This window comes from Asparagus officinalis, chromosome 8 (assembly GCF_001876935.1).
Source record: "Asparagus officinalis chromosome 8, Aspof.V1, whole genome shotgun sequence".
In the NCBI taxonomy this organism is placed as follows: Eukaryota; Viridiplantae; Streptophyta; class Magnoliopsida; order Asparagales; family Asparagaceae; genus Asparagus; species Asparagus officinalis.
Genome location: NC_033801.1, coordinates 3138300 through 3163310, shown reverse-complemented (window position 1 = coordinate 3163310; position 25011 = coordinate 3138300). Strand labels below are relative to the sequence as shown.

General features: G+C 38.0%; 2 protein-coding genes and 1 non-coding gene across 3 annotated transcripts in view; 2 read left to right on the top strand and 1 right to left on the bottom strand.

Annotated features, from left to right (window-relative positions):
• LOC109851590 (vesicle-associated protein 1-1-like) lies at positions 1623-16690 on the bottom strand. Its single transcript, XM_020421807.1, has 8 exons — positions 16544-16690; positions 16366-16436; positions 16200-16281; positions 15985-16100; positions 8644-8808; positions 8519-8560; positions 5776-5853; positions 1623-2081 (listed from the first exon to the last, which is right to left on the bottom strand). The coding sequence occupies exons 1-8, from the start codon at positions 16593-16595 to the stop codon at positions 1974-1976; spliced, it is 714 nt and encodes a 237-aa protein (XP_020277396.1). The 5' UTR covers positions 16596-16690; the 3' UTR covers positions 1623-1973.
• Positions 23253-23325, top strand: TRNAA-AGC. Its single transcript has one exon. It is a non-coding gene; the product is annotated as a tRNA-Ala (tRNA).
• The window catches only part of LOC109851589 (polyubiquitin-like), a 4690-nt gene continuing 3200 nt past the window's right edge, over positions 23522-25011 (top strand). Inside the window, exon 1 of the mRNA XM_020421806.1 lies at positions 23522-23653. The gene's annotated coding sequence lies outside the window, so the exon portion shown is untranslated. The remainder of the gene's footprint in view (positions 23654-25011) is intronic.

Here is a 25011-nt window from a genome sequence, read left to right as displayed (position 1 = left end):
TCCATTAAACCCTTGAGAAGACCACAAAAAATTTCAAGTCAATCGGAACACTCGCAACCTTTCACATTTCGGTGGTGAGTAGAACTTTTAGCAGAATGTTTCAATCTGTTCTCTCTGTTAGAATATAAAACTATAACCATTGGTTCTTACTATAACTTTAGAATTTCGGTGCAGTGATATATAGGGACTTTGAGGCTTCCTATAGTTCAAAAGCATCGCACTCTACGTGATCGGATAAAATTTGTATTCCACGTATTTACGTGGAAGTTACTCTTAGGACCACCTCTAGTATGTTCTGCTAATGATGAGCATGTAAGTGATGTGTTACCCAAATTATGAGTCGACGTCGGCTCGGTAGATGGCGGATGACGAAGCTTCCTCCGGCTCCCTGCGTGGATCCCCCAGTTGAGCGGGAAGCTTCTACGATCCTTCATGCTCTCTGTTTTTATTCTCACCCTGTACGCATCGGTCGATCCTCATTCCTTGGACCGACCCCAACCAAAAGGTCCTTGGCTTTCTTCAAATTGAAAGGGATATATATTTCATCATGTAGTTTGGATATAGATTTTCCTCCAGTTGAGAGGCACCACCACTGTGTCGGATTCTTTGGATCTTTGTGGAACGTCTCATTGTTTGCTCTTTGGATGCTTAGATTTGAAAGCACGTAGCTTGAAAGAAAAAAAAAATGACCAATTGCATTTTTTTTTTTTTTGAGGTAAAAATAGGGCAAGTCGCCCTATCATTGTATAATATTGAAAGTAAAGTTATGTGCATATATTAATATTATATAACATATATTAATAATATTATATAATAAAATATATTAATATTTTAATAACATATATTGTTATATATTAATAATATTATATAATAATATATATTAATTAATATAATTAATAATATTAATTAATATATATAGTACACTATATTATATTTTAATATAAAATAAAATAAAATTTATATTATAATAATATACTAAACCAACTGGATAAGTTAATTTATAAGCAATTAATAGATAAAATTATATTTTAATAATGTATCACATCATCAATTCTCCAACATAAATTGTCAAATCAAAAGCTCAAATTATCTCATTCTCCCACTTTACCCCACTCAAAATACCCCAACGGGATAAAATTGTTCAATTGGAACAATTTTTCCATTTGGTCCCAATTTGTCCCAACCAATAACCCCCTAAAAAAAAAGGCTCCTCAGTTGGATCAGCGTCAAAAGTAGAAGATGGTGAAACTTTCGGTTCTTTCTTGCCATACAATTAGAAATATATACATGTTAATGGTGAAACTTTCGGTTCGTCTCCTTCTTGCAATACAATATAATATATTTCAAAACAAAGCTATATCTGCCTCTGAAATAACTTTACCAGCGGAGAACATTGTGGGCATCCACAAATTCTCAAAAAAAAAAGAGATGAACTAACGTAAACAAGAATCTGGATGAACTCATCTGCGCTTTTGTTAGTCAAACCATTCCCTATGTAAAACAGTTTGAATAATAATTAAAAAAAATTATAATTCTTTGTAAGAAAACAACAGCCGAAAAAGGGATCGAAACCATCTGGCCGGTGGTTTAATTTCCCAATTTAATGAGGATGACATGGCGTGAAAATTGAATCACACTTGAAAATGAATTAGAAGTTAATAGATAGATATCCGAGAAGTCAATGCCTTGCTTCTGCAAAGCTACATAACAAGAGACCAGGGACAAAACCTAGGAAAGGGAAGTTGAACAAAGACACACATCAAGAAGCACAACTTACAACTCAAAAGGAATCACGCCTACACAATTACCAGACGACGGACAAGACCCTATCAACTTTCAGAAGCAAGTCTGAGTTCTACAAACCACCAAGGCACACTTCTAACTGAGAAAATAATGTCAAACTTTTTTTTTGAGGGGTCTGCGATGTTGCCCCTTAAGAGGCAGTTACCTTCAGGGACGTTCTGCGAAGAGTTTTATGATTTCACAAGATAACCGAGAGTGATGGCGATCAATGCAACAATCAGCACAAACATGAATGAGAAACCGCCGCCTTGTTTACCCACCTCTTTTCTCAAAAGCTCCTACACGAAGAAAAGTCAAACAGTAGATGCTTCAGATATCAGAGAGAGAAAGAAACAATGATTTCTTTACAAGTTAAATTGATAATTTTTTGGGAGCATCAACAAGAGCCTAAAATTGAGAGTAAAAATGCATAGGATAGTATCAGTTAAATCTTCTATCCCATGTCACACACATGTCATCTTGATAATTTTTACCTCGTATCATCTATTTGCTATCCTTTCCACATATGTGTGCTGAAGACAATAAATCTACGACCTAAGTTTCATATTCCTCTGGAACAATACGAGGAGGATATCTTATCTAGCAATTAGTTGTAAGGCTATGTTTGGATTAGGGACTTGTTTTATCCTGAGACTAATTTAACTCATTGTAGTCCTGAGATATAATAATACTCTAGACTATAGTGAGTTAAAATTTTAACAATGTGTTCAAATTTTAACAATGTGTTTGGTTCAATTTGTTATTAACACCTCTAATACCTATGTAACGTTTGGGAACGTGTCATTATAAGGAGACATTGGATTAAATTATAACAACAAATGTCCATGATGCCCTTTTGCCTACCCGCCATGATTTAAGCTAGGTCCGAGTCAATTATGACAGTGTTTTGAGACATTTTGCACATGGCCCAATGCAAGACAGCTTGACCGAACAATATCATAACCCAATATACATTGAATCAACCGTTAAAAGAAAATAATAAATCAGTAATTAGAAAGTAATAAATAAATGATAATACTACAACCATCAAAAAACAAGACCTGAGTTTTGACAGTTTTCTTGAGATACGATAAGAAATCTAAAGAAAAAAATGATATGAAATAGAAAATCTTGTTATACATCCATATACACACATAACAATTATATCAAAATTTCCTTGTAACCTATATTAAAAACTCAAGTTTAGCCTCTCAGATATATTTTTATTTTGCTGCTACATGTATGCACTCTAAATTTTTCCATAGACGTGCCAAATAGTTCATCAAAATAATCATGACTTAGATTTTTTTTTTTTAATTTATTTTAGAAGTATTCATGACTAGAATTTATTTAACATATCTATTTCATGGTAACAAAACTGTTTGTGAAGGGTAATACAATTTCAAGCAAAGATATATAAGTTATCATAACTTCTATTGGAGTGACAAATTTATTAAAGAACTAATAAATTTCAAATAGTTCATCATAACTTTTACATCCATGCGCTGTAAACTTTTCCATAGACGTGCCAAATAGTTCATCAAAATAATCATGACTTAGATTTTTTTCGAAGTATTCATGACTTAGAATTTAACAGATCTATTTCATGTTAACAAAAATGTTTGCGAAGGGTAGCGCAATTTCAAGCAAAGCCGTACAAGTCATCATAACTTTCATTGGAGTGACAAATTTATTAAAGAACGAATAAATTACAAACCATGGTTTAAATAGTCAGGAGATGTTCAACGTGGGTGTCCGTGTTCTTTTTTCAGACGAGTTCTGGACTTCCAATTTCTTTTTGTATTTGGTAGACACGGTGAAAGAAATAATTAGAGAGGAGAACCTATGTAACTTTTAGAAAACTTAAAGGGCAAACTTGTCTTTTTGAATGTAATCCTGAGTGCAGTCCGAATCTTCTGGAGTATTTTAATTTAATGAACTAAATAGTCTAGCCTAATTCCCTCTGAAAAATTGAATCAAATACTTCACTATGTTATTTTAAAGGATAAAGGGTTATTAATTCAAAATAGTAACCAATCCAAACATGACCCAAGTGCATTTACTCCTTCTAAAGGTAAGTGGCTTTTGCAAGTTGTATGTTTGGTAAATGTAAGCAATGCTGCAAATTCAATTTCGCTGCAGATGCAATGTGGCCAACGCAGCAGTCTAACATAAGGTGGTCAAAGTGGTTTTGCAGTCAATTTCGCCACAAAACTGCTTGAAGCTTTTGGCTACAACCTGTAGGCTTTTGACTATTATAAAACCAACTGCAGCAATAGGAAGTAGGGACATCAAAAAGGCATTAAATGATGAAAGCGGTGTTGCTGCAACACCACAGAACAACCTAAAGAAACATAACGTGATGGATTATCTAGAGCTTTATCATGGGAAAGTGAAATGATACTCATAAAATTAATGTGTAGTCTCAATACTGCAAAACCTGCGTCAACAAAAGGCCCAAAATTCGAATTCACCATCAACATGCAGAGATGATTTTGTAGACATCAAATTGGTCATGTATCAACACAATGCAGGGTAAAGAGATACGTTGGTATAATTTTTAAGTATGTTAAACAGCACTAATTCAAGACTTACATGCTCCTACAAGGTCAAAACATACAATGATTTGTGATGAAGATCACGACATAGATGACTGGTACAGATTGGTGCAATTATGACAAGGTGGGTATAAATTGATGGCCCAGTTAATTTTGTGTGTCTGCACAATTGTATACTCATATGTCATATTATTGATGTTGGAGGGATTTTATGGGTGTTGTCCTGATTTCATTGGGGCGAGATGGAAGCTCAAGTTTTGGAGTCAGATTTTTAGGAAAATAAATATAATCAACCCAAAAGATACTCCTTTATCAGTCTATTGAGGTCAACCTCATACACATGCTGACTAATACCAACTCTGATCTTATAGTACCACCAGCTTGGAACATTGGAACAGACACTCATGCCCTGTTTGGATGGAGGGTAGAGAGGGGGAGGGGAAGAGAAATGAGGCTTTCACCTTGTTTGGGAGTTTTTTTAAGGAGGGTAGAGAGGAGGAAGGAAGGGGAAAGGAGGGTAAAATTGCTTGGTTTTCTTTCCCCTCGATTTGGGCGGTAGAGGAGGGTAAAGGAGGGTAAAGGGGTGTAATGACATTCTTACCCCATCAAAACAAATAAAAGGGCTGATGTGTTATTAGTATAAAGTCATTTATGTAAATTTACATATATTTACTTCCTTTCACCTTCATTCACCTTACTCAACTCCCAAACAACATATTACAATTCTCTTCCCTTCCCTTCCTGTTGTTTACCTTTCCTTCCCTTCCCTTATGGCTTGTTTGGTTTGAGGGGAATGAGGGTGAAGGGAAGTTAGGGGAACCATTCACCTCCATTCATCTTGTTTGGGAACACTATTCACCTCCATTCATCTTGTTTGGGAACACTTAGGAGGTGAAGTTAATTCACCCTAGTTCCCTTTGGTTCACCCCCTAATAGTATAAAATTTGTTACCCCCCAAATTGGGGTGTAACCAAGGGGAAGGGAACTCCCTTCCCTTCCCTTCCCTTCCCTTCTCTCAGTTTCCCTTAACTTCCCTTCACCCCTTACAAATCCAAACAGGCCCTTAGTAAACTCCCAAACACACCATCAAACTCACAATTACACAGAGATGGAGATTAGAGATAGAGGGTGGTGAAAGCCACCCTGTCACCAGCATTAAGAGTAAAAACCTGACCACTAGTTTAATTAGCAAATATTGATAACTTAGAAATTGAAAGTACAAAATAGTGATATCAAGAAAAACTTATGATTAAAAGTATCAGAAAACAATCCTATATCATTCAAGACCTCCAAAGAATGAACAAGATCAACTAACTTTCATAAGCATCTGCAAAATAGTTCTGCATTGTTACTCTACAGAATGTCTTAGGTCTAAGATTCGGCTTATTGAATAACAATAGCACTGGAAACTGTGTTGCAAAGTTGTTAAACTCACCAGTTCCTGCCGGAGCTTATTGTTCTGTTGAATTGCAGCATTCTTCTCCTCTGTCAGCTTTGAAATTAAAGCCGTTGCCTGGAGAAACAGGGTAATATAACTCAATTTTGGTTTATGTAGTAAAAAATAATGTAAATATGCCTCGAAGATATATACAAATTGTTAACCTAAAGCATTCCCAGTGCATAAACAAAATGACAATTCTTTTAAGTATCAATACCCACAAATTTTCCACATTCAAGAAATTGCCAACCAAATCAAACAGAAGATATATACCCCTCAAGTCTATATTTTGGAAAAGTGACCTATACCATTCCAAATCAAACAAAAGACAACGGATAGGGCAAAAAATCTCACATCTTCGATGATTTCAGGGTTGATTTTTAAATATAATGATTTTGGAAAATTTTCTAAAAATGAATGATTTGGGGCAAAATATCTAAAAAAGTGAAAATAAAATGATGTTTAGAGTAGTAGATGGCTAGTGCATAGGCATGTGCTTCATAAATAATACAAACACCACTCACTTCATATATTGCAATTTTATTTTGCAAACTCAGGATCCCTCAGGATGTCACATGTTTCACGTATGTAGAACTTGCAGATAATATTGGGTCAGGTTATAAAGCCTGAATCTATTTAACTATGAATATGCAGAAGTTAAGCAACATGGATCCATGGTTGCAAAGGAGAAATGAAGAAAGTAGAGATGAGGAATGATGGTAATTTAGCAGCCCTTCCCTCACAGTTTTATCCTATGATTTTTCCTTATTGCAGTTATAGAAGTAAAGATATTCCTAACCCATTTATTTTTCTTTCATTTCAAGGTAACATTAGTTAAAATTTGCAGTTACTTATGTTTCACTTTCTATTACATCAGGAATCATTTGATTCCTACAGTTTCTTGAATTTATGTCAAACAAAACAAATTATGATGCCTCGTTTTGGATCACTTCCCTCCAAAACCAACACCAAACAGGCAAAACCCTTATATTTCAGGCAAAAAATCTTGATCCTTTCTGCAAGCATGACACAAAATTTAAAAGATCCAAGAAAATATGAACTAGTTTTTACTACAATCCATCAAGCTGCCAAGAACACTATGAATTAGCGACCCAAACTCCTAGACTATGTGAAGTGATTAATAGAACCATGACATAAGACCTGGATGGCTAACCAATAGCTGCTTCAATTGGTAGTAGGAACAGCTCCTGGACATGCAATTCAAGCTAGTGCACTGAAGGGGAAAGCTTACAAATACCATAGAAAGATTACTATATAGAAAAGGTAAGCAGGTACCAAAAAGTTCATTTATATAAGAGGCACAAAACAAGGACTGGATCTATCCCTCTAGAAACCATCACCAACATAATAGGTGTGGGAGTTTGTTTTTGTGTGTGTGGGAGACGGGCTTCAATTACTTCTGTAGGTACCAACACAAAACAAGGGCTGGACCTATCCCATCAAAAAAAATCACCAACATAATAGGGTATGGGAGTTTGTTTTCATGTGTGTGGGAGACGGGATTCAAGTACTTCAGTAGGTACACATTTTGAAAGCATGAGTGATAATAATCTCTCTTTCCTGTTAGTTGTTGCTTTAAAAGCAACACCTCAGTAGTTGCACAATATATTATAAAATTTACCATGCTCTGTTACTGCTGACAAGTGAAAAATTGGTGAAAGTGCATACATTTTGTTGCCAGCTACAGAAAATGGGAATTTCGCATTAACTAGAATTAATAAACTACATTGCTCGGACCGTTTCAAGATGTTGAACGGAGATTTACTATGTATATATCAAGCTCTAGTTGTCTGCTGGGCACACCAGTCATATCTGATTTGTAGATCTATGGACAAAACAATATAAGAAACTGGATGGAGGTTGCCTATGAAGTGGAGGTAACATAGACATGCTGCTTTGGCTGGCAAGGAGAGGATAAGAGAGTAAAAATCATGCCAATCACCTAGTATTCATCCTATAGATAAATGTCAGCTATGCGACCAGGGGCGGAGGTACATGTTAGGTACATGTTAGAGGGTGGTCTCAACTGACACCACCGGCGTCAACTGACACCACCCTCTAGCAAAAAATTAAAGTAGTATATACTAACTTATGAATAAATAGTCACACCAATAAAAAAATTAAGTATTGAATAATGGCCCATCAAAGAAATATTGTGCATCCAATTGGTATATTTAAGAAATGTTGTGTTCATATCCCATTACAATAGATTCCATGGAGAGATTGTTTTCTGCAATGAAGATTGTAAAGAATCGTCTGTGAAATCAAATGGGAGATTAGTGGATGAACGACAACTTTGTAACTTTTATTGTTGATGTATTATATGGTACTTCGAATGAGGCTGCAATGCAACAATCTCAAAACATGAAGATATTTAGGGGCCAATTGTGATTCTACTTAGTTAAATATATCTTTTATATCTCATTAAAGTTCCTAATTATATTGAATATGATAGAAAAATTAGTAATATCATCTTTTTATATATATTGTGACACCACTATTATGAATTCACGGCTCCGCCATTGACACGACAAGAACTCAAGTGACAATAATGATGATCTAAATCACTCCTATGATTAACACATATTGCTATTATAAAAATATTTCTTGTTCATAATGAAAGGTTTGTTTCAAGATCCAGCAAATGATAACATCTTAACTACATCAGCTATCTGTTAATTAAAATATAAGTAAAGTGAAAAGTCAAAAGGAAACTCACCTCTGAAGCTTTTTCGTTAGATTCAGCAAATGCTCTAGATGTCTATAACAAGAAGAAACACCTTTTAGAAAACTAAATTAGAAAAAATAAAACAATCATCCTAGCAAAAAGCCTCGAGTACTCACAGTGCCAAATTCTTGAGAAGCAATAGTCCCATTATCGGATACAGAAGCCCTAGGTGAAGATCCCTCATCAGATCCCTCAGGAACAGGAGATGGAGGCTGAGGTGGTGGCACGTATGTGACTCGCAGTTTGACCTCGTCCACCGTGTTACCCGATTCTTTGGTGAACTGAAGAAAACCCAATTGCAAGCATCAGCACAAAGTGCGTGTGATTTAAGGGAAGTTGAAACCTTCTAGCAAACTAAAAAATTTTGAAATTCATGCAAGGGTCACAAGTATTATAAGTTAAAGAAACATTTCATAACCTCCTAAGTTTCACTTATATAGGCTCCAAAAGAATGTGTCAGCTTGAAGTCATCTGCATTAAGCTTAAAGTCGTCTGTATTAAACACAAAAAGCAAAAAAAAACTAATTTTATACATTCAACCCCACCCCTAATATTAACATAAAAACACCTATTATAAGCCACTGTCATTAACAACAACAAACTATACGCTAGAATTCAAATGAAAGTCAATAACTCAATATTAAATTATACAATAACCGATTTCACACAACTGTACCCAATCTAGATGCATGTAAAGCATCTTTTGCAGAACAAAGAAAATTCAATTTCATGCATGTCTATCAACCCATAGCAAGTATTTTAAGTTTGACCTCATTAGCAAACCCCGCGAACCTGTTGGCTATATTGTGGGAGAAAATGCAATTTCGCCTTCATGAATAGTCTCACATGGACTAGTATCATGAATAGTAAGGGGTTTAAATTGCTTCACCTCCTCTTGGGTTTTGAATAGTGTTTTGGGCCTTGTATTGTTTGGGCTTTGGCTCACACATGCCCGCGTGCACGCCTCGCCACGCCGCGACGCACGTGTTCTTTTTATTTCTTTAGACTTCTTTTACAAGTTTTTCATGTGGGAAACGTGCGGGTAACGGCTGTCGAGATTTCTCCGTAACAACTATTTCATGAGCACGTTTTGGAAAACGTGTGTAACAGCTCCGTTCATTCAACGGATGTTACGTCTCTCCACCCTATATAAGCAGCCCTTCTCATTCTCGGAAGACACAACAATTCTCTCTTCTTTCTCTTTTCTCCATAATTTTGTGTTATTTTGGGCAATTGTTCTTCGTCTGAGCAGAAGCTCTGCACTCTCGCCCAAGTTCAGAGGTCGGTCGATTCCGGGGTTTTTTACTGCTAGGGGAGAGAGAATCATTTGCGTCAGGGCGATATGCGAGTCCTTAATCTTCTAGGGTAGTGTTTACACGACTGCTCTCGATCAGACTAGACTTTCTTATTTCTTTTATTTCGGATTTTCTTGCATACTATAGCATTACTTTTTCGTGTTTTATCTAACAATCTAGAAGATTAAATAGTTTATAGCTGTTGTTTTAAATTCAGAAAATTATTTATTTTTAAAAAAGTTACCGGCCACCCGGAAAATTTTATTATTACTGTTCATCCCGGGAAAGTCACTATTTACACAGAAATACTGTTCATTCGAAAATGTAAAACCTTACTGTTTATTCATCCAGATTTTCTGTTACTGTTTATTTAAAATTATTGTTTTACTGTTTATAAATTAATAAAAAATAATAATTATTCTTACTATCTATTGTTTTAGAATCATATTTATATACTTTGTTCATTTCTTTTACTGGCTCATAAATAATTTTGCATCAATCTCATCTTTTAAAATCATAATCTCCAAAGTAACTTGTCGAGTGGTATCGACAAAACTCTTTTATTCTATCAGATTTCAAATACCTAGACTAGTTAACTTTAAATCGGACTTATGGTTAACATCGACCATTCAAAGAGTGTCAAACCTGAGAAGTTCACCGGTGTTAACTACAAACTGTGGGCTAATCAGATGAGCTACTGGCTCACTATCCTAGGCCTGTTATCTGCTATAAACACATGATTCTTCTTCTAGTGGTTCTCAACCCTTGACTCCCGATCCTGAACAACCCACTCCTTCCCCTTCTGCTTCTGGTGCTAGTTCATTCTCTAATCATATAAAACCAGAAAAAATAACCTATCATTGTTGTCATAGGATTCTTAGTGCACTTACGGACAACATTTATGACATATATTATGAGTTTAAAAGTGCTAAAGACTTATGAAATGCTCTTGAGGCAGAATATGACTATGATGATGCCGGAATTATGCGTTTCACCTCCTCTTCCTTAATAAGTGAACAAATTCATGAATTCCAAAATTTCCTTCGTCACCTCCAATCAAAGGGAAACTCCTTTATTAATGACTTTAAAGTTTCCTGTTTGATTGATAAACTCTCTCTCTTCTGGTCTAGATTCGTTAGAGATCTCTGACACAAGCAAGGAGATCTAACCTTAACTGAAACCCTCAAGGCTATTCGTATTGAAGACCAACATAGGAAAAATTCAAAAACCAATGCTAAAATGAAAACTAAAGTGAACTTGGTAGAGGATAAGCCTAAATCTAGGAATTTCAAACTCAAATGGAAGAAATTCAAGAAAAACCAACAATCTTTCAACAAATCTTCTTCCAAATCAAATCCCAACTCTTCCAGCTATAAGTCTGATGGAAAGTTCTGCTATGTCTGTAGTAGAACCAACCATCTGACTCATAACTGCTTCTATCAGAAGAAAGAACCAGCCAAAGATACTCCAAAAGGAAATGGATCTAGTAAAGTTAACATGATTGAAGAAAATCCAAACTCTTTCAGGTTAGCCTCTTCTTCTTATCTTGTAAACTTTCTTACTTTTTTCACTGATTGGTATTTGGATTCCGAAGCTAATATTCACGTTTGCAATGATCGCTCTTGGTTTTTAACTTATCAGGAATCACGTAGAGGAAGCATAAGCTTAGCAGATGACTCCATCAAACAAATAATGAAAAATGGGCGTATAGAGCTCACCATGACTTCTGGGAAAGCTCTAAATCTGCAAGGCGTTTATCATGTACCCTCTCCCCACCGGAACCTTATTAGTGAATCTCTTCTCCTTAGAGCTGGCTATAGGATTGTAAAAGAATCCAATAAATTTTTGATTACAAAGAATAATGTATTCATAGGAAAATGTTTTATTTATAATGGTCTTTTCAAACTTAATGTAATCAATTCCAGTTCTAATAAAATTTCCGAGTCTTCTGTTGCACAAATTGTTAAGTTTTGTGATGTTTGGCATGGACGATTTGGACATGTCAATTTTTAAACTTTACAGAGAATGACTAAATTGAACTTTATTCCTAAATCATCTCATGACCCCTCATCTAAGTGTGAGATTTGTGTTCAAGGGAAACACACTAAAAAACCCTTCAAGTCTATAACTAGAAACTCTGAAGCTCTTGAATTAATTCATAGTAATGTATGTGACTCGAACCGAGTTCTCACCCGAGGGGTAAGAGATATTTTTTGACTTTTATAGACGATCACTCCAGATATTGTTACACCTATCTTCTCAAAACTAAAGATGAAGTTTTAGATATATTTAAAGTGTATAAAGCTGAATATGAGAACCAACTTGACAGAAAGATCAAGATTCTAAGATCTGATCGTGATGGGAGTATACCTCAAATGAAATGACTAAATATTACCAAGAACACGATATTATTCATGAGGTAACTGCTTCCTATACACCACAATCTAATGGAGTAGCTGAACGAAAGAACAAAACCCTTATGGATATGATGAACTGTATGTTACTCAGTTCAGGAACACCTGAAAAACACTAGGGTGAAGCTTTTCTTTCTGTCTACTTCATTCTCAATAGGATTCCCCATAAACATTCTGATATAACTCCTTATGAATATTGGAAGGGGAGAACCCCTAGTCTGAACTTCTTCTGGTTTGGGGTTGCTTGGCTAAGGTAGTTATTCTCGAATCTAAGAAGAGAAAAATTGGTTCTAAGACTGTAGATGTTTTTATTGGATATGCACTAGATAGCAATGTTAACAGATTTCTAATCATTAACTATGAAATCAGTGATATATCCAACAATACTATCATTGAAACAAAAGATGCAGTTTACTTTGAAAACATCTTTTCTTTCAAATCCAAAATCTCAGAAAATCCTATATCATCTTTTCCTTCTGATCAACCACCTTCTAGTTCTTCTCAACCTCTTTATATTGACCTCGAAGAAGTAAAAGAGGTAGAATTCAAAAAGATTTTAAAGAAGATTTCTTTATCTTTCTTGTTGAAGGTGAGCCAAGCTTCTTTAAGGAAGCAATGTATTCACCTGAATCACCTTTCTGAAAGGAAGCCATTGATAATGAGATAAGACCTATCATGAAAAATCATACTTGAATACTCACCGACTTACCTCCAGGTTGTAAACATGTTGGTTGTAAGTGGATATTTAAGAAGAAACTTAGAGCTGATGGTTCCATTGATAAATATAAAGCTAGATTAGTAGCTAAAAGTTATACTCAGCAAAAGGACATCGATTACTTCGATATATATTCTCATGTAGCCCGAATATCAACTATCCGAATATTATTAGCATTTGCTGCTATTCATAAGCTGATCATACATCAGATGAATGTCAAGAGTCAAGACTGTTTTCCTGAATGATGATTTAGATGAAGAAATCTATATGAACCAACCTGAATGTTTCATTGCCAAAGATCAGGAAAACAAAGTCTAAAAACTTGTTAAATCTCTATATGGTCTAGAACAAGCTCCTAAACAATGACACCAGAAATTTGACAAAATTATTGCATAATATAGCTTCACTGTGAATGAACACGTTGAGTGTGTCTATTCTAAAGTGATAAACAATGATTATGTCGTCATCTGTCTCTATGAGATGATATCATTATCTTTGAAACAACTCTTGAAGAAATCCTAAATGTTAAGGATTATCTCTCCAAGAATTTTAACATGAAAGACTTAGGCCTTGCCGACATGATACTTGAAATGAAAATCATTAGAGACACTAGAGGAATATCCTTGAGTCTTTCTCATAGTATTAAGAAAATGTTGATCAAATTAAATTTTCATGACTCTAAACATGTTTCTACACCTTATGACACTTCTATATCTTTGAAGGAGAATGAAGGTGAATCTGTCTCCCAATTGAAATATTCTCAGCTGATTGGATCTCTCCTATACATATCTAACCAGACTACATCTGATATAGCTTATGTTGTAGGGAGACTGAACGGATATACCAGTAACCCCAGCAAAGATCATTGGATTGTCTTAGAGAGAATATTTAAATATTTAAAAGGCACAGTTGATTATTGCTTGACTTACACTGGATACACTGATGCTATAGAAGGGTATAGTGATGCTAACTGGGTCACGGATTCTAATAGTGTAAAATCTATATCTGGATATGTATTCCTTTTTTGTGCTGCTGATGTACCCTGAAAATCCTGTAAGCAAACAGTAATTATCAGGAGCACCATAGAGTCTGAATTGATTGCTCTTGATACTACTTGCACAGAAACAGAATGATTAAAAATCTACTCTTTGAACTTCCTTTGGTCCCTAAACTCTCTCCTCCAATTTCAATTCATTCTGATTCTAGATCCACTATAGAGCTTATAAAGCAAGTGCGTGTAAATAAAAAACTGAACATAAGTGCGTGTAAATAAAAAACTGAACATACATATTCAAATAAGATATAAATTAGTACAACGCCTGCTAGGTAAAATTGTGATTTTAGATTTTGTAAAGTCTGAGAAGAACCTTGTTGACCCTTTGACTAAGAGTTTATCCAGGAGTGTAGTTCTGGATTCATCGAGGGAGGTGGGGTTAAGCCCATAAGTGATGTCACTGATAGCGGGAACTCAATCTTTATTTGGAGACGCAGTCCCAATGTAGGTTCAATATGGTAAAAACAAGCTAGATTAGTGACACCCGTGTGGAGCATCGACCTATATATATTCATATATCATTATAGCAGCATTTGCTGCTTCCCCTTCTCTATGGTGACGATGCTCTTATGATATAGCTGGTTAGGTTGAATTTTACTCTTAATAAATCCAACGCGTGTACTGTGAAGAATATGATATCCAGCTATAGTACCCTTGGAGGACTTACCTATGTAAGGAACCATGATGGCCGTGATTGGGGAGTTGGGCTAACCCTTAGAAACTCTCATGAGTCGGTTATTGTGAGCATGGCCTTTAACGCTCAACCGCTTTAGTCAATAGATAAAGACATATTGTGTTTTTTCATCAATACCTGGTACAAGGGGTCTAATTCAAGACCTAGTCCATTATGTCCCTCAGGTTACGATGAACTCACTAAAAAAAGTTCCAGGCCGAAAGCTACCTCTCCCGAATTCATGATACGAAAGATTGTCTAACCTATATTTGTTTTGTGATTTATTGATTTATTTATTGATTTTTGTGTTTTTAGTCAAATATTGCCTTTTAGGGGGATTGTTAGCTATATTGTGGGAGAAAAAGCAATTTTGCCTTCATGAATAGTCCCACATAGACTAGTGTCATTAAAGTAAGGGGTTTAAATTGCTCCACCTCTTATTGGGCTTTGAATAGTGTTTTGGGCCTTGTATTGTTTGTGCTTTGGCTCACGCGTGCGTGCCACGCGACGCACGCGCGCCACGCCACACCGCACGTGTTCTTTTTATTTCTTTAGACTTCTTTTACACGTTTTTCATGTGGGAAATGTGCGGGTACCGGCTGCCAAGATTTCTCCGTAACGGCTATTTCATGAGCATGTTTTGGAAAACGTATGTAACGGCTCCGTTCATTCAACAGGGGTTATGTCTCTCCACACTATATAAGCAGCCCTTCTCTTTCTCGGAAGACACAGCAATTCTCTCTTCTTTCTCTTCTCTCCTCTGCTTTAAAAAGTGAATTTTTCTCCATATTTTTGTGTTATTTTGGGCAATCATTCTTCGTCTGAGCAGAAGCTCTGCACTCTCGCCCGAGTTCAGAGGTCGGCCGATTCAGGAGTTTTTACCGTTAAGCGAGAGATGATCATCTGCGTCAAGACGATAGGCGGGTTCTTAATCTTCTAGGACAGTATTTACATGACTGCTCCGATCAGGCCAGATTTTCTTATTTTTTTTATTTCGGATTTTCTTGCATAGTATAACATTACTTTTTTGTGTTTTGTCTAACCGAAACTAAATCGCATACATCAAACCTGGCTTTAACTAGAACCAAAATGAGCTACAAAGGTTTAATTCATCAATCCTAATTCTAAAAGAAGAACCCAAAAATCTCTTAACTCAAGAAAACGAAATCCATATTCATGCAACAATATACAGTCTTTAAACTCAATTGCACGCATCAAGTAGCTAATTATTTCATATTCTAATAAAATCCCTCACAATGAAACTAAAATCGAATCGCAGCTACATTAAGCAATAAAAAAGTGATACCATTTCCGGAGTAATGTCCTTCGGAGCGACTCCCTCTTTGGTGATAACACTCTGAACAAGAAATTTATCCTTGCATTGCATGTCGGGAGGCGCCTCACGCTGCGCTTGCATTGTAACTACAAACAAATCCCAAATAATGTAATCTCATTCAAAACAAACAAAATAGGAAACGATGTTATGATTAAAACTGAAGTAAAATCTTATTAAAAAAATACCGATCACATCGCACGTAGATCGAGGCAAGACGATCCCGGTGTTAGGCCTAACGCAATATTTCTTCGGGCTCGTAGTCTTGACCTAAATCAAGGGAGAAAAATCAAAAAAAAAAAGGAAAAATTTCAAACTTTTATTGAATTAAATGACGAAATTATTGAGAGTTACCTTAAAGGCGATATGGTCATCGGTTTTGTTGGAAAGTTGGATGGAGCATGAGATCTGCTTCTTTAATTCAACTGATCAAGCCGAAACCACGAAATTAATCGAATCGAACAGAAAACAGAAGGGGAAAAAAAACTAAAATTGGATCAGATGCGAATCGAGAAGGGGAAAGAGGAATTACATGGAAATTTGAGTTCGAGGGGATCGATTTCGAGTAGCTCGCCGGTGCTCATTTCGAGATTCGTCGATGAGTCGATGAGAGAGATCCAAATAGGATTCTCTAAATCTTTCTTAATTAGGGATATGAACGAAATTGAAAAAATGGAGGTGGGTGGGTGGAATTAATTAAAATTATATATATATAGAGCTCGACTGGCTTTTAGGCAGGGACAAATTTTCAAAACCACCCTTTTTTGGATTTTATTTGCAAAAAACGATTCCTTTTGAAAATAATTACAAAAACCGACCTGTTTTCAGCTCAGCGTTGAAAACAGGTCGGTTTTTGTAAAAAAAATTCCGAAACATCACGGGAGTTCAACTCCCGTGAAATTTATCGAGAAATTAAACTTCACGGGAGTTGAACTCCCGTGAAGTTTAATTTCTGCTTAAAACTCCACGGGAGTTCAACTCTCGTGGAGTTACAGTCCAACATTCCCAGAGAGTCGATCTCTGGGAATTTTGGACTGTAACTTCACGGGAGTTGAACTCCCGTGAAGTTGCAGGTTTTCCATTACATGCACAGCATGCATACGTCGACCTATTTAACTCATATATACAAATATTTACCTGTTGACAATAATTACTGCAATATATATTATTTAAACACGCACGAATCAAACAATACGCAAGAAGATCACATATCGAGCTATAATTGATCCATAAAAGTATAGTATTTGAAAATTCATACAATTTACAAATTTTAACAAAATAAGTTCAAATACAACCCAATATAGCTCCTCTCCTTCCTCTCCCTCTCTTCCTCCTCACGGCCTGCGAACTCGTCGACGTGAGTCTTATGAAACACCTGTGCTATGGTCTTCTTGATCCTGCCGAGGAGCCCTAACGCCACCTGATCCTGAATCTCAGGCACGGTCGCATCAATATCAGCCTCAATGCTATCAAAAGCACGGACCTGTGAGGTAAATAATTTATTAAGTACCAACTCAAGAAAAAAAAATATTATAATTTAGCTTAGAAACTTACGTAATCTCTCTCGTTCATCCCACTAGGGATGTAAATGTCTGTCGGTGGCCGTGGCATGTGTCCAGCTAAGGGCTGTGGGTCACGTGTGATCCATCTACGTGTGATATCCCAATACCAACTCATATACGCTGTATAGTCAACAGCCGTGGGCCTCGTATCCTGGATGAAATCCCACCTGTGAGCCCACCTATCTATGTAGGCCGCACGGACTACGGCCCAGTCGGTATGGTGCGAAGTAGGTCGCCGCCGACGAGAGATCTGCTCGACAGGCTCTGGCACATGCTGAGAGAGCGTAAACTGTCGTAGCACACGGTCAGGAACATGCATCTCCACGATCTCCCAACAAATCAATGGAACTCTCGCTCTCCACAAGTCGGGACTATCTCGGCAGATGGGTGAAAGAGAATGCATATCCAGCTCCGGCGGTGTATAGGGTCTCCACTTGAACTGAAATAAAATAAAAAATTTATCAGTATCAACAACAAAACTATAATATTCATAACGACTTGAGATTTATATTTACCTGTTCGTGTTGGAGGCCATCAAGCTCATTGCGGTAAAACTCACGATGGCGCGTCGCTGATCGGTACTTAGCGTACCGCACGTTATACCTATATGCAGAATAGAGAATATATAAGTACAAATTCAGTGCGAATAAAATTTGTGTGTACAATTATACTTGTACGCCAAAGGAAACTGCCCCTGTAGGTCACGGTGCACAAGTAAAGGGGTCGTTTTGAAAAGGGGTAGTTTTGAAAATTTGTCCGCTTAGGCAGGCTTCGTTTCGATAGTGTTTTGCATTCGAGCACCTTATGTTTTCAAATTTGCAGTTTTCAGATCATACATTACACTTTCAAATCAAAATGAGGCCTGTGCATAATCATCACTAGCCTAAGTTCCTACAGGGTTTCTAGCCTCTAAGCACCAATCCATAATAGCAATATCACACAAAATATTATGTCATTTAGGTTGTGACAATCATATGGCATGGGTAACAGAGTATAAAGCAAACAACTTTTTCTTTTAAAAAAACTAATAGTGGATTATGTCATATGTTTGTGTATAATTTTTTATAGATCCACTTTGGATAACTAAGTTTAATTAAGTCAATTTCGAATGATTGCGCCAATAACCCACTCCTACGTGCCTACTTGTTTATTCACCAATGAATACCCAATCTAATGACTAATATTGCTTATATGATGGTTAAAATAAATTCCTATAACACATTTTTCCATCAGCATCACTACTATAAATAAAGAAAGAAAGAAAGGAATCCAGATACCAAAGAACTCTATTCTCCCCCCAATCTTGCCTCTGCCCCTCCTTGTTTAGTATACTGTTTTTCTATCCTCTCGTACTGATTTGAACAATAGAATGTAGAGCATTCAGAATAATTTCTATTTTTTGCGCCTTGCATTTATAACTTAGACGGTTGAATAATTTCTGATATGGAGTCACAACATTGTCATATACTGTTAGTAATCACTTTTATAATAACTTAGTGTGCGTTTGGTAATCAATGTGTTTTTTTTTTTTTTTAAAACACCATGTCATGGTGTTTTTTTTTCAAATGTGTTTTGAAAATAATATTTTGGTCAAACTAGTTTGACCATTTATATAGCGGCGGCAGCGGCGGGCGGGTGGCGAGTGGCCAGACAGGCGAACGATACGACTATCAGCTAGCCGTGGGCGGGATTATTTAATGTCTGAGTGCCGCGGTAGAGGTGGCCGGTTGGCGGTGGTCGGCCGACAGGACAGACGGCGATGGGCACCGACAGGTGGTCGGCGGGCTGTGGTGGTGCGCGGGGGTAGGGTGGCCGGCGGCCGGCCGACCAGGCGGGCGGCGGGTGGTCGTGGTTAGCCGAGCGGATGGCGAGTGGCCGGCGAGGAGGCGGCGACAGGCGGCGGGCGCGGTGGCGGCGGCGGCGGCAGCGGGGGTCGGTGGCGGTGGCCCGTGACTAGACGGAGCGACGGCGACGGGTGGCTGGGCGCGACCGCCGACTGGTGGCCAACGGAGAACAGCGGCTGGCGAGTAGGATGACGGTGCGGTGAAGGGTGACGGGTCGGCCGGCTGACGGCGTGGCGGGCGGCGGCCGGCGGAGCGCGGCGGGGCGGGCAGGCCTAGGCCGGGCGGAACGTGCACACACTTTATTTATGGGATGGAGATGACTGCAATTGCGGAGTACGCAGCGGACAGGACAGACGAGCATGTGGGACAACAACCAAAATTGGGGATAAAAGTCATTATGATGTTAAAATTACCCATTCAATTGGCGTTCAAGAATCAGATATATCAAGCTATAAGAGATACTTAATAAGTGATATCAACTTTAATAAAATCCATTTAAATAGCCACGTTTATGGCATGCCAGCGTTTTAAAACTATAATAAACATAGCCCTCTAGATAGCGCGTTGGTACAATTCAAAGCGTGTGGGGGGTGGTGGCCGCGGAGGGGGGAGGGTTGGTAGCGGCGAGGTGGCGACGGGTCCGACAGCGAAGGCTGGGGCCCGAGCGGTTGCAGTGGCTTAGATGAAAAAACAGAATCTTAAAACACCTTTTTGGTGTTTTGAGAAAAGTGTTTAATTTTTAGATATTGTAAAGGGACAAGTCAAAAAAACACCACGGTTACCAAACATGTTTCTTTGTTTTTGTTAAAAAAAAACAAAAACGGCAAAAACGTCACGGTTGTCGAACGCTCCTTTAGTAATAATTCGAGCAAAGAAAATATGAATATATATATATGTAAACAATATGTTAGGTGCTACCTAAACTTTGTTGAAGTTAGTATGCTATGGCTAATTATTTTAGATAATTGGAGACAGACTTCTCAGGTTTTTTTCTATTCTAAGATCAATTGCTACATTTAACGACTCTATTTGTTTTCTTTTAGTGAGAACATAGTTCCATAAAGTAATAACTATATTTTCTAAAAGATTAGAATTGATCATGTCTTTCGCTCACACGAGAATCGAAACACATGCCCCTCCTCTCACGTGAGAGCGACACGGCTTTATCACGTGACCTACTGGGTCGCTCCTATCACATTGAAATATTAAAATCGGATAACACTATATAAGATAGAAAAAGATGGGAAAAAGTTATGCCCTTAAATTGATTACCCATCGCCACTTTCACTATGTAGACGGTAAAAAATACCTCTATGGGTCTACAGGAAATTTGCCTACGAGAAGAGCTCGCACGCCCAGTTCTCTGGCACGGACCTAAACCGCGTAGACGTCGACTGTACTCAAGTCCAGGTTCGCCTAACGGTCGACTCGCCAGCACGAGTTAGGGTCGATCAGGATGGCGGAAATTCGCTCTTCGCTCAACTCGCCTGCCCGAGTTCGGAGTCGAATCCGCCAGCAAGCCCCAAAACCGTCAGTACAGCTGGGTATCCACTACCCCACATGCTGAGATGGACCTTCCCATCTCTCTCGACCCGAAGGGAGAGAGAGCACAGTACCCCAGGACCGTCAAACGGCCGCCCACAGTGCACACAGCGCGAAGGACTGGACAGGCGTCGAGTCAACCTGAGCATTCATAAATGCGACTCACCTCGGCTGTCTGAACCAAGAGCTGGATCCGTCGGCACTCGGCAAGCTGGCTAGACCCACTCGAGTACTGTACACCTACTTCACCGCCTCTCCTGACCGGAAAGGAGAAAGCGTCGTGCTCAAAGCACGTCGGGCGGTCACGCACAGTACAAGTGATCGGACAGACACTTCATCGATCTGCGAACTCATAAATACGGTTCATTAATGCTGGTCAAATCCACTCGGATAGCAGTCGTTTGTTGCCTCACATACAAGAATGGGCCTTCCCATCGTAGGTGACAGGACATAGAGCACAATCCCTGGAATGACCATTCATGGTATCGAGGAACGGCGAGACGTCTCTGAAGAGGATGTGGTCACATCCCACAATTCAAGGAGAAGTCAAGCTGTCCTTCTTTCATTTAAAAATCCCTTCCAGCACGATGGAAGAGAGGTCGCAAAACTTGGAGAAAAAAGAGTTGAGACCAAGCTGTTAGCAAATCCTTGCATTACAGCACTGCTGCCTAGTTCCGAGCTCCGATCGCCGACGAACTAAGCAGACCCGAACTCCATTGCCCCGAGCTTCTACTGCGAACTGAAGCTCTCCAGCAACCTCATTCAAACGGTCCAAGGGAAGCAGACTCGACCCGAGCATCGAGCGAAGCGTCCTATAGCCACCTAAAGTCCCCACACAAAACAAAGAGGGCCTTCCCTCTGCTTCTGTTGTAAACATTTGATTTGTTAGTTTGTAATAAGCTTTCTTATAAATACAAACGAAACTCCTTTCTTCGGAAGAATCAAATTTTCACCCTACACACTACCAAATAATCGCACACCCTTGAAAATTCACTGTCAATGAATAGCATAAGGCGGTAATGGTACCCTATAAAAAAAGGGCGAAGTTCTATTGAGCGTCAGGGATGTTTCTGAGATCCCCATATCTATTACTTTTAGATACGCGTCCCCGGACGATGTCCATCTTATGAAAGGTTCAGTCAAGCTCTGTGTTGTTGGGAAGCCCCTTCCCGTCATCAAAGGCAAGTGCAGGGAAAAATTTGAATATTTTGTTCGCAGAGAGTGTACCCTATTGTTTTCCCTGGATGAGTCCATTATGGTCCCCAACATGATCCCCTCTTCCTCAGAAGTCAACAAGATTGATGTAGCTGACCCCACCCCCTCCGCCAAAGGCAAACAAGTGATGGTCGAAGAGGAGGGGTCATAGTTGCCTCCTCCTTCCCTGCAGCCCATTCTTGAGCATCGCCCCCTTGTTATTCCAGACCTCATTGATGTGGTTTATCAAGGTGTCAACATCCAGATCACTAGAGAATCCTGGGCCAGACTGTCTGCAATTCCGCCTCTATGTGAAGATGCTCCTCATATTCCTATCATCCAAGAGAACCCTCTCCTCTCCGGCAGCTCTGGGGACTCTCTAGATGTAGCTGCTTCTTCGGATCCTCCTCTAGGGTTCGAAAAGCCTAAAAAGGTTTCTAAGAAAAAGTCAACAAGGAAGCTGCTCTCCAAACTTCCGCACAGAAAGCACCTGACCATCATGAAGAAAAGCTTCCCACCGGGAGGTTCTAAGGGTAAATCCTCTTCCTCCTCTTCTACTCCTTCTCCTCTTCAATACGACCGCAGTTGGGTAACCAGTCGCGGGTCTGTTCGTCAGCTGGTTGAAATATGTTTTTTGTTGGCTCTCCTACTATCTTAGGAATGCTCTTCATTCCTTAGATTTGTAGTAGTTTGAATCGTCATTACCTTCTCTTTTTTCCTCTTCTTTTTTTCTCTCTTTTTGCTATCGGGAGCTAGGGAAGCGAAGTTGATGTCGTCTGGTTGGTGACGATAAAGGTCCTCCCCCCACCGACCACATCCACTTTCGTTTCCCCCTGCTCCCAATTTATTTATTTCTTTTGATTTTCATGTACAACTAGTGTTACACTTTCTTTTCATTTATATATATAATTTGAGCAGGTCCCTCACCCTATTTTTAGCTTCAAAAAAAAAGTTTTTTATATTTTGCATTATGTAGTATACCAAAAATTTTAAAAATAAATTCATGACTCAATGGCTTCACAAAAGCGAACTGGTGAGATGATGATCTAACACTAACATTTCTTTAACTAGATTGTCAGTTGTAACGTTAGACTGTCTTGGGGATGTAGCTCAGATGGTAGAGCGCTCGCTTAGCATGCGAGAGGTACGGGGATCGATACCCCGCATCTCCACCGTACAGATTTTAATTTTTTTAACCCAAAATATTATTTTTGTTGGGCTAATTTGGGCCGTAAGAATACGAGTCGTTTACGCAATTGAAAAAAAAAAAAAGTCTCAAAACAACTGCGGTCCAAGCAAAGCCAAGAATCCCTGGCCGCACACGGAAAGGAACCCTCATCTGAATTTTTGCTCTCCGTCACCCACCGCCCTCTCCCTCGTGCTATAAATGCCACCCTCAATCCCCTCCTCTCTCTTAAGCCACGAAAACTCTCAATTTCTCTGAAGGAAAAAAAAAATAAAAGAAAAAATTTTCTCATCTCTCTTCAGCAATTTCTAAAGGTATTTTTTTTCCTTTTCTCTCCTTTTGTTTGCTTAATTCGACACCGTAGATCTATATTTTTGTGACTAGATCTAGGGTTTTATTTGATCAGATCTTAATTTCTTGCTGTTTGTTTGCTGTTTTTAGTTTCAAGAACCCGATCTAGGTCTTCTATACACTGTAGATGATTTTGCTAATTTTCTTTTTTTTTAGCGATTTTAATCTTGTGTGTTATTTAGATCCATCCCTAGAAAGGTAGATCTAGGTTATTACCTGAATAGATCTAGATTTTCTGTTGTTTATAGATCGTGTTCGATTCATGGAGTCCGGATCTAGGGCTTGGGGACATCTTGATTTGCGTGCCAATCTTCATCTTTGGATTGATCTACTATTTAGATATTGTTGATAGATTGGCCGTAAGGGCCGGTTCATCTTTATAATCTTTACTTCTGCGATGGTATAAGTATATTTACTTGTGAATAACAAGTTCTAGGATCTCCAGAATATTTAAAACTATGTAAATTAGAAATTTTGATTATCGATTTGTCCTGGGGAGGTCAGGACCTAGGGTTTCGAGCCTATTAGATGAATATGTTTGTTTTCCCTCGATACGACATCTAGTTTTATGTCTCCTAATCAGTCATTCATTGCTGAAATAATTGATTGCGTCTGTGAACTACTGTGCGCGTTTCAAAATTGTTTTTGTGAACAATTTTTTGTGGATGAATTCAAAAGTTAATAATATTAGATTGAGATTAATAAGATGAAATGAGAACTCTTAACAGTTTGTATCTATTTTTTTCTACTCAATCATGTATTTTTGTTTGGTTCTCAACCTTTCTACAATTTGGGTTTTGTTATTAATCGTGGTTTCCTTAAAATAGGTTATTTCATTATGTCTGATGGTTCCATCTATGCTCTGTTATAGTTTTTTTGAGTACTATACTTTTCCTCTGAAGTTGCCGTTTCTATTGAATTTCTATTTTTATATGTTGTATATGTCTTGCCTATATAAAAGCTTAGAAGGAAAAAAAACAATTAAAATCAACTTAAACTTGAGGAAAGCTAGAGTAAAATCAATAGTATATCTATTGTCTGCATCCTTGCCATGACAAGTTTTTTTGGATTATCTTGCTGCGAGTGGATTTGGATATCCCCCATCATTGAGATAATTCCATGCCTATTAATAAATGTTATACTATTAGGTTGTTTTTGTAGCTTGCATATTTCCCACTGAATATTGATATTAGGAGCCGAGTTTTATGTTTAATCATCAATCATGATTAGCCAAAACCAACCTTTCCTGACGAAGCTTTGGGCTAAGGAGTTGATAGAAACTCCGACTATTACCGTTTCTCCTCTTTATCCTCAAGGCCCA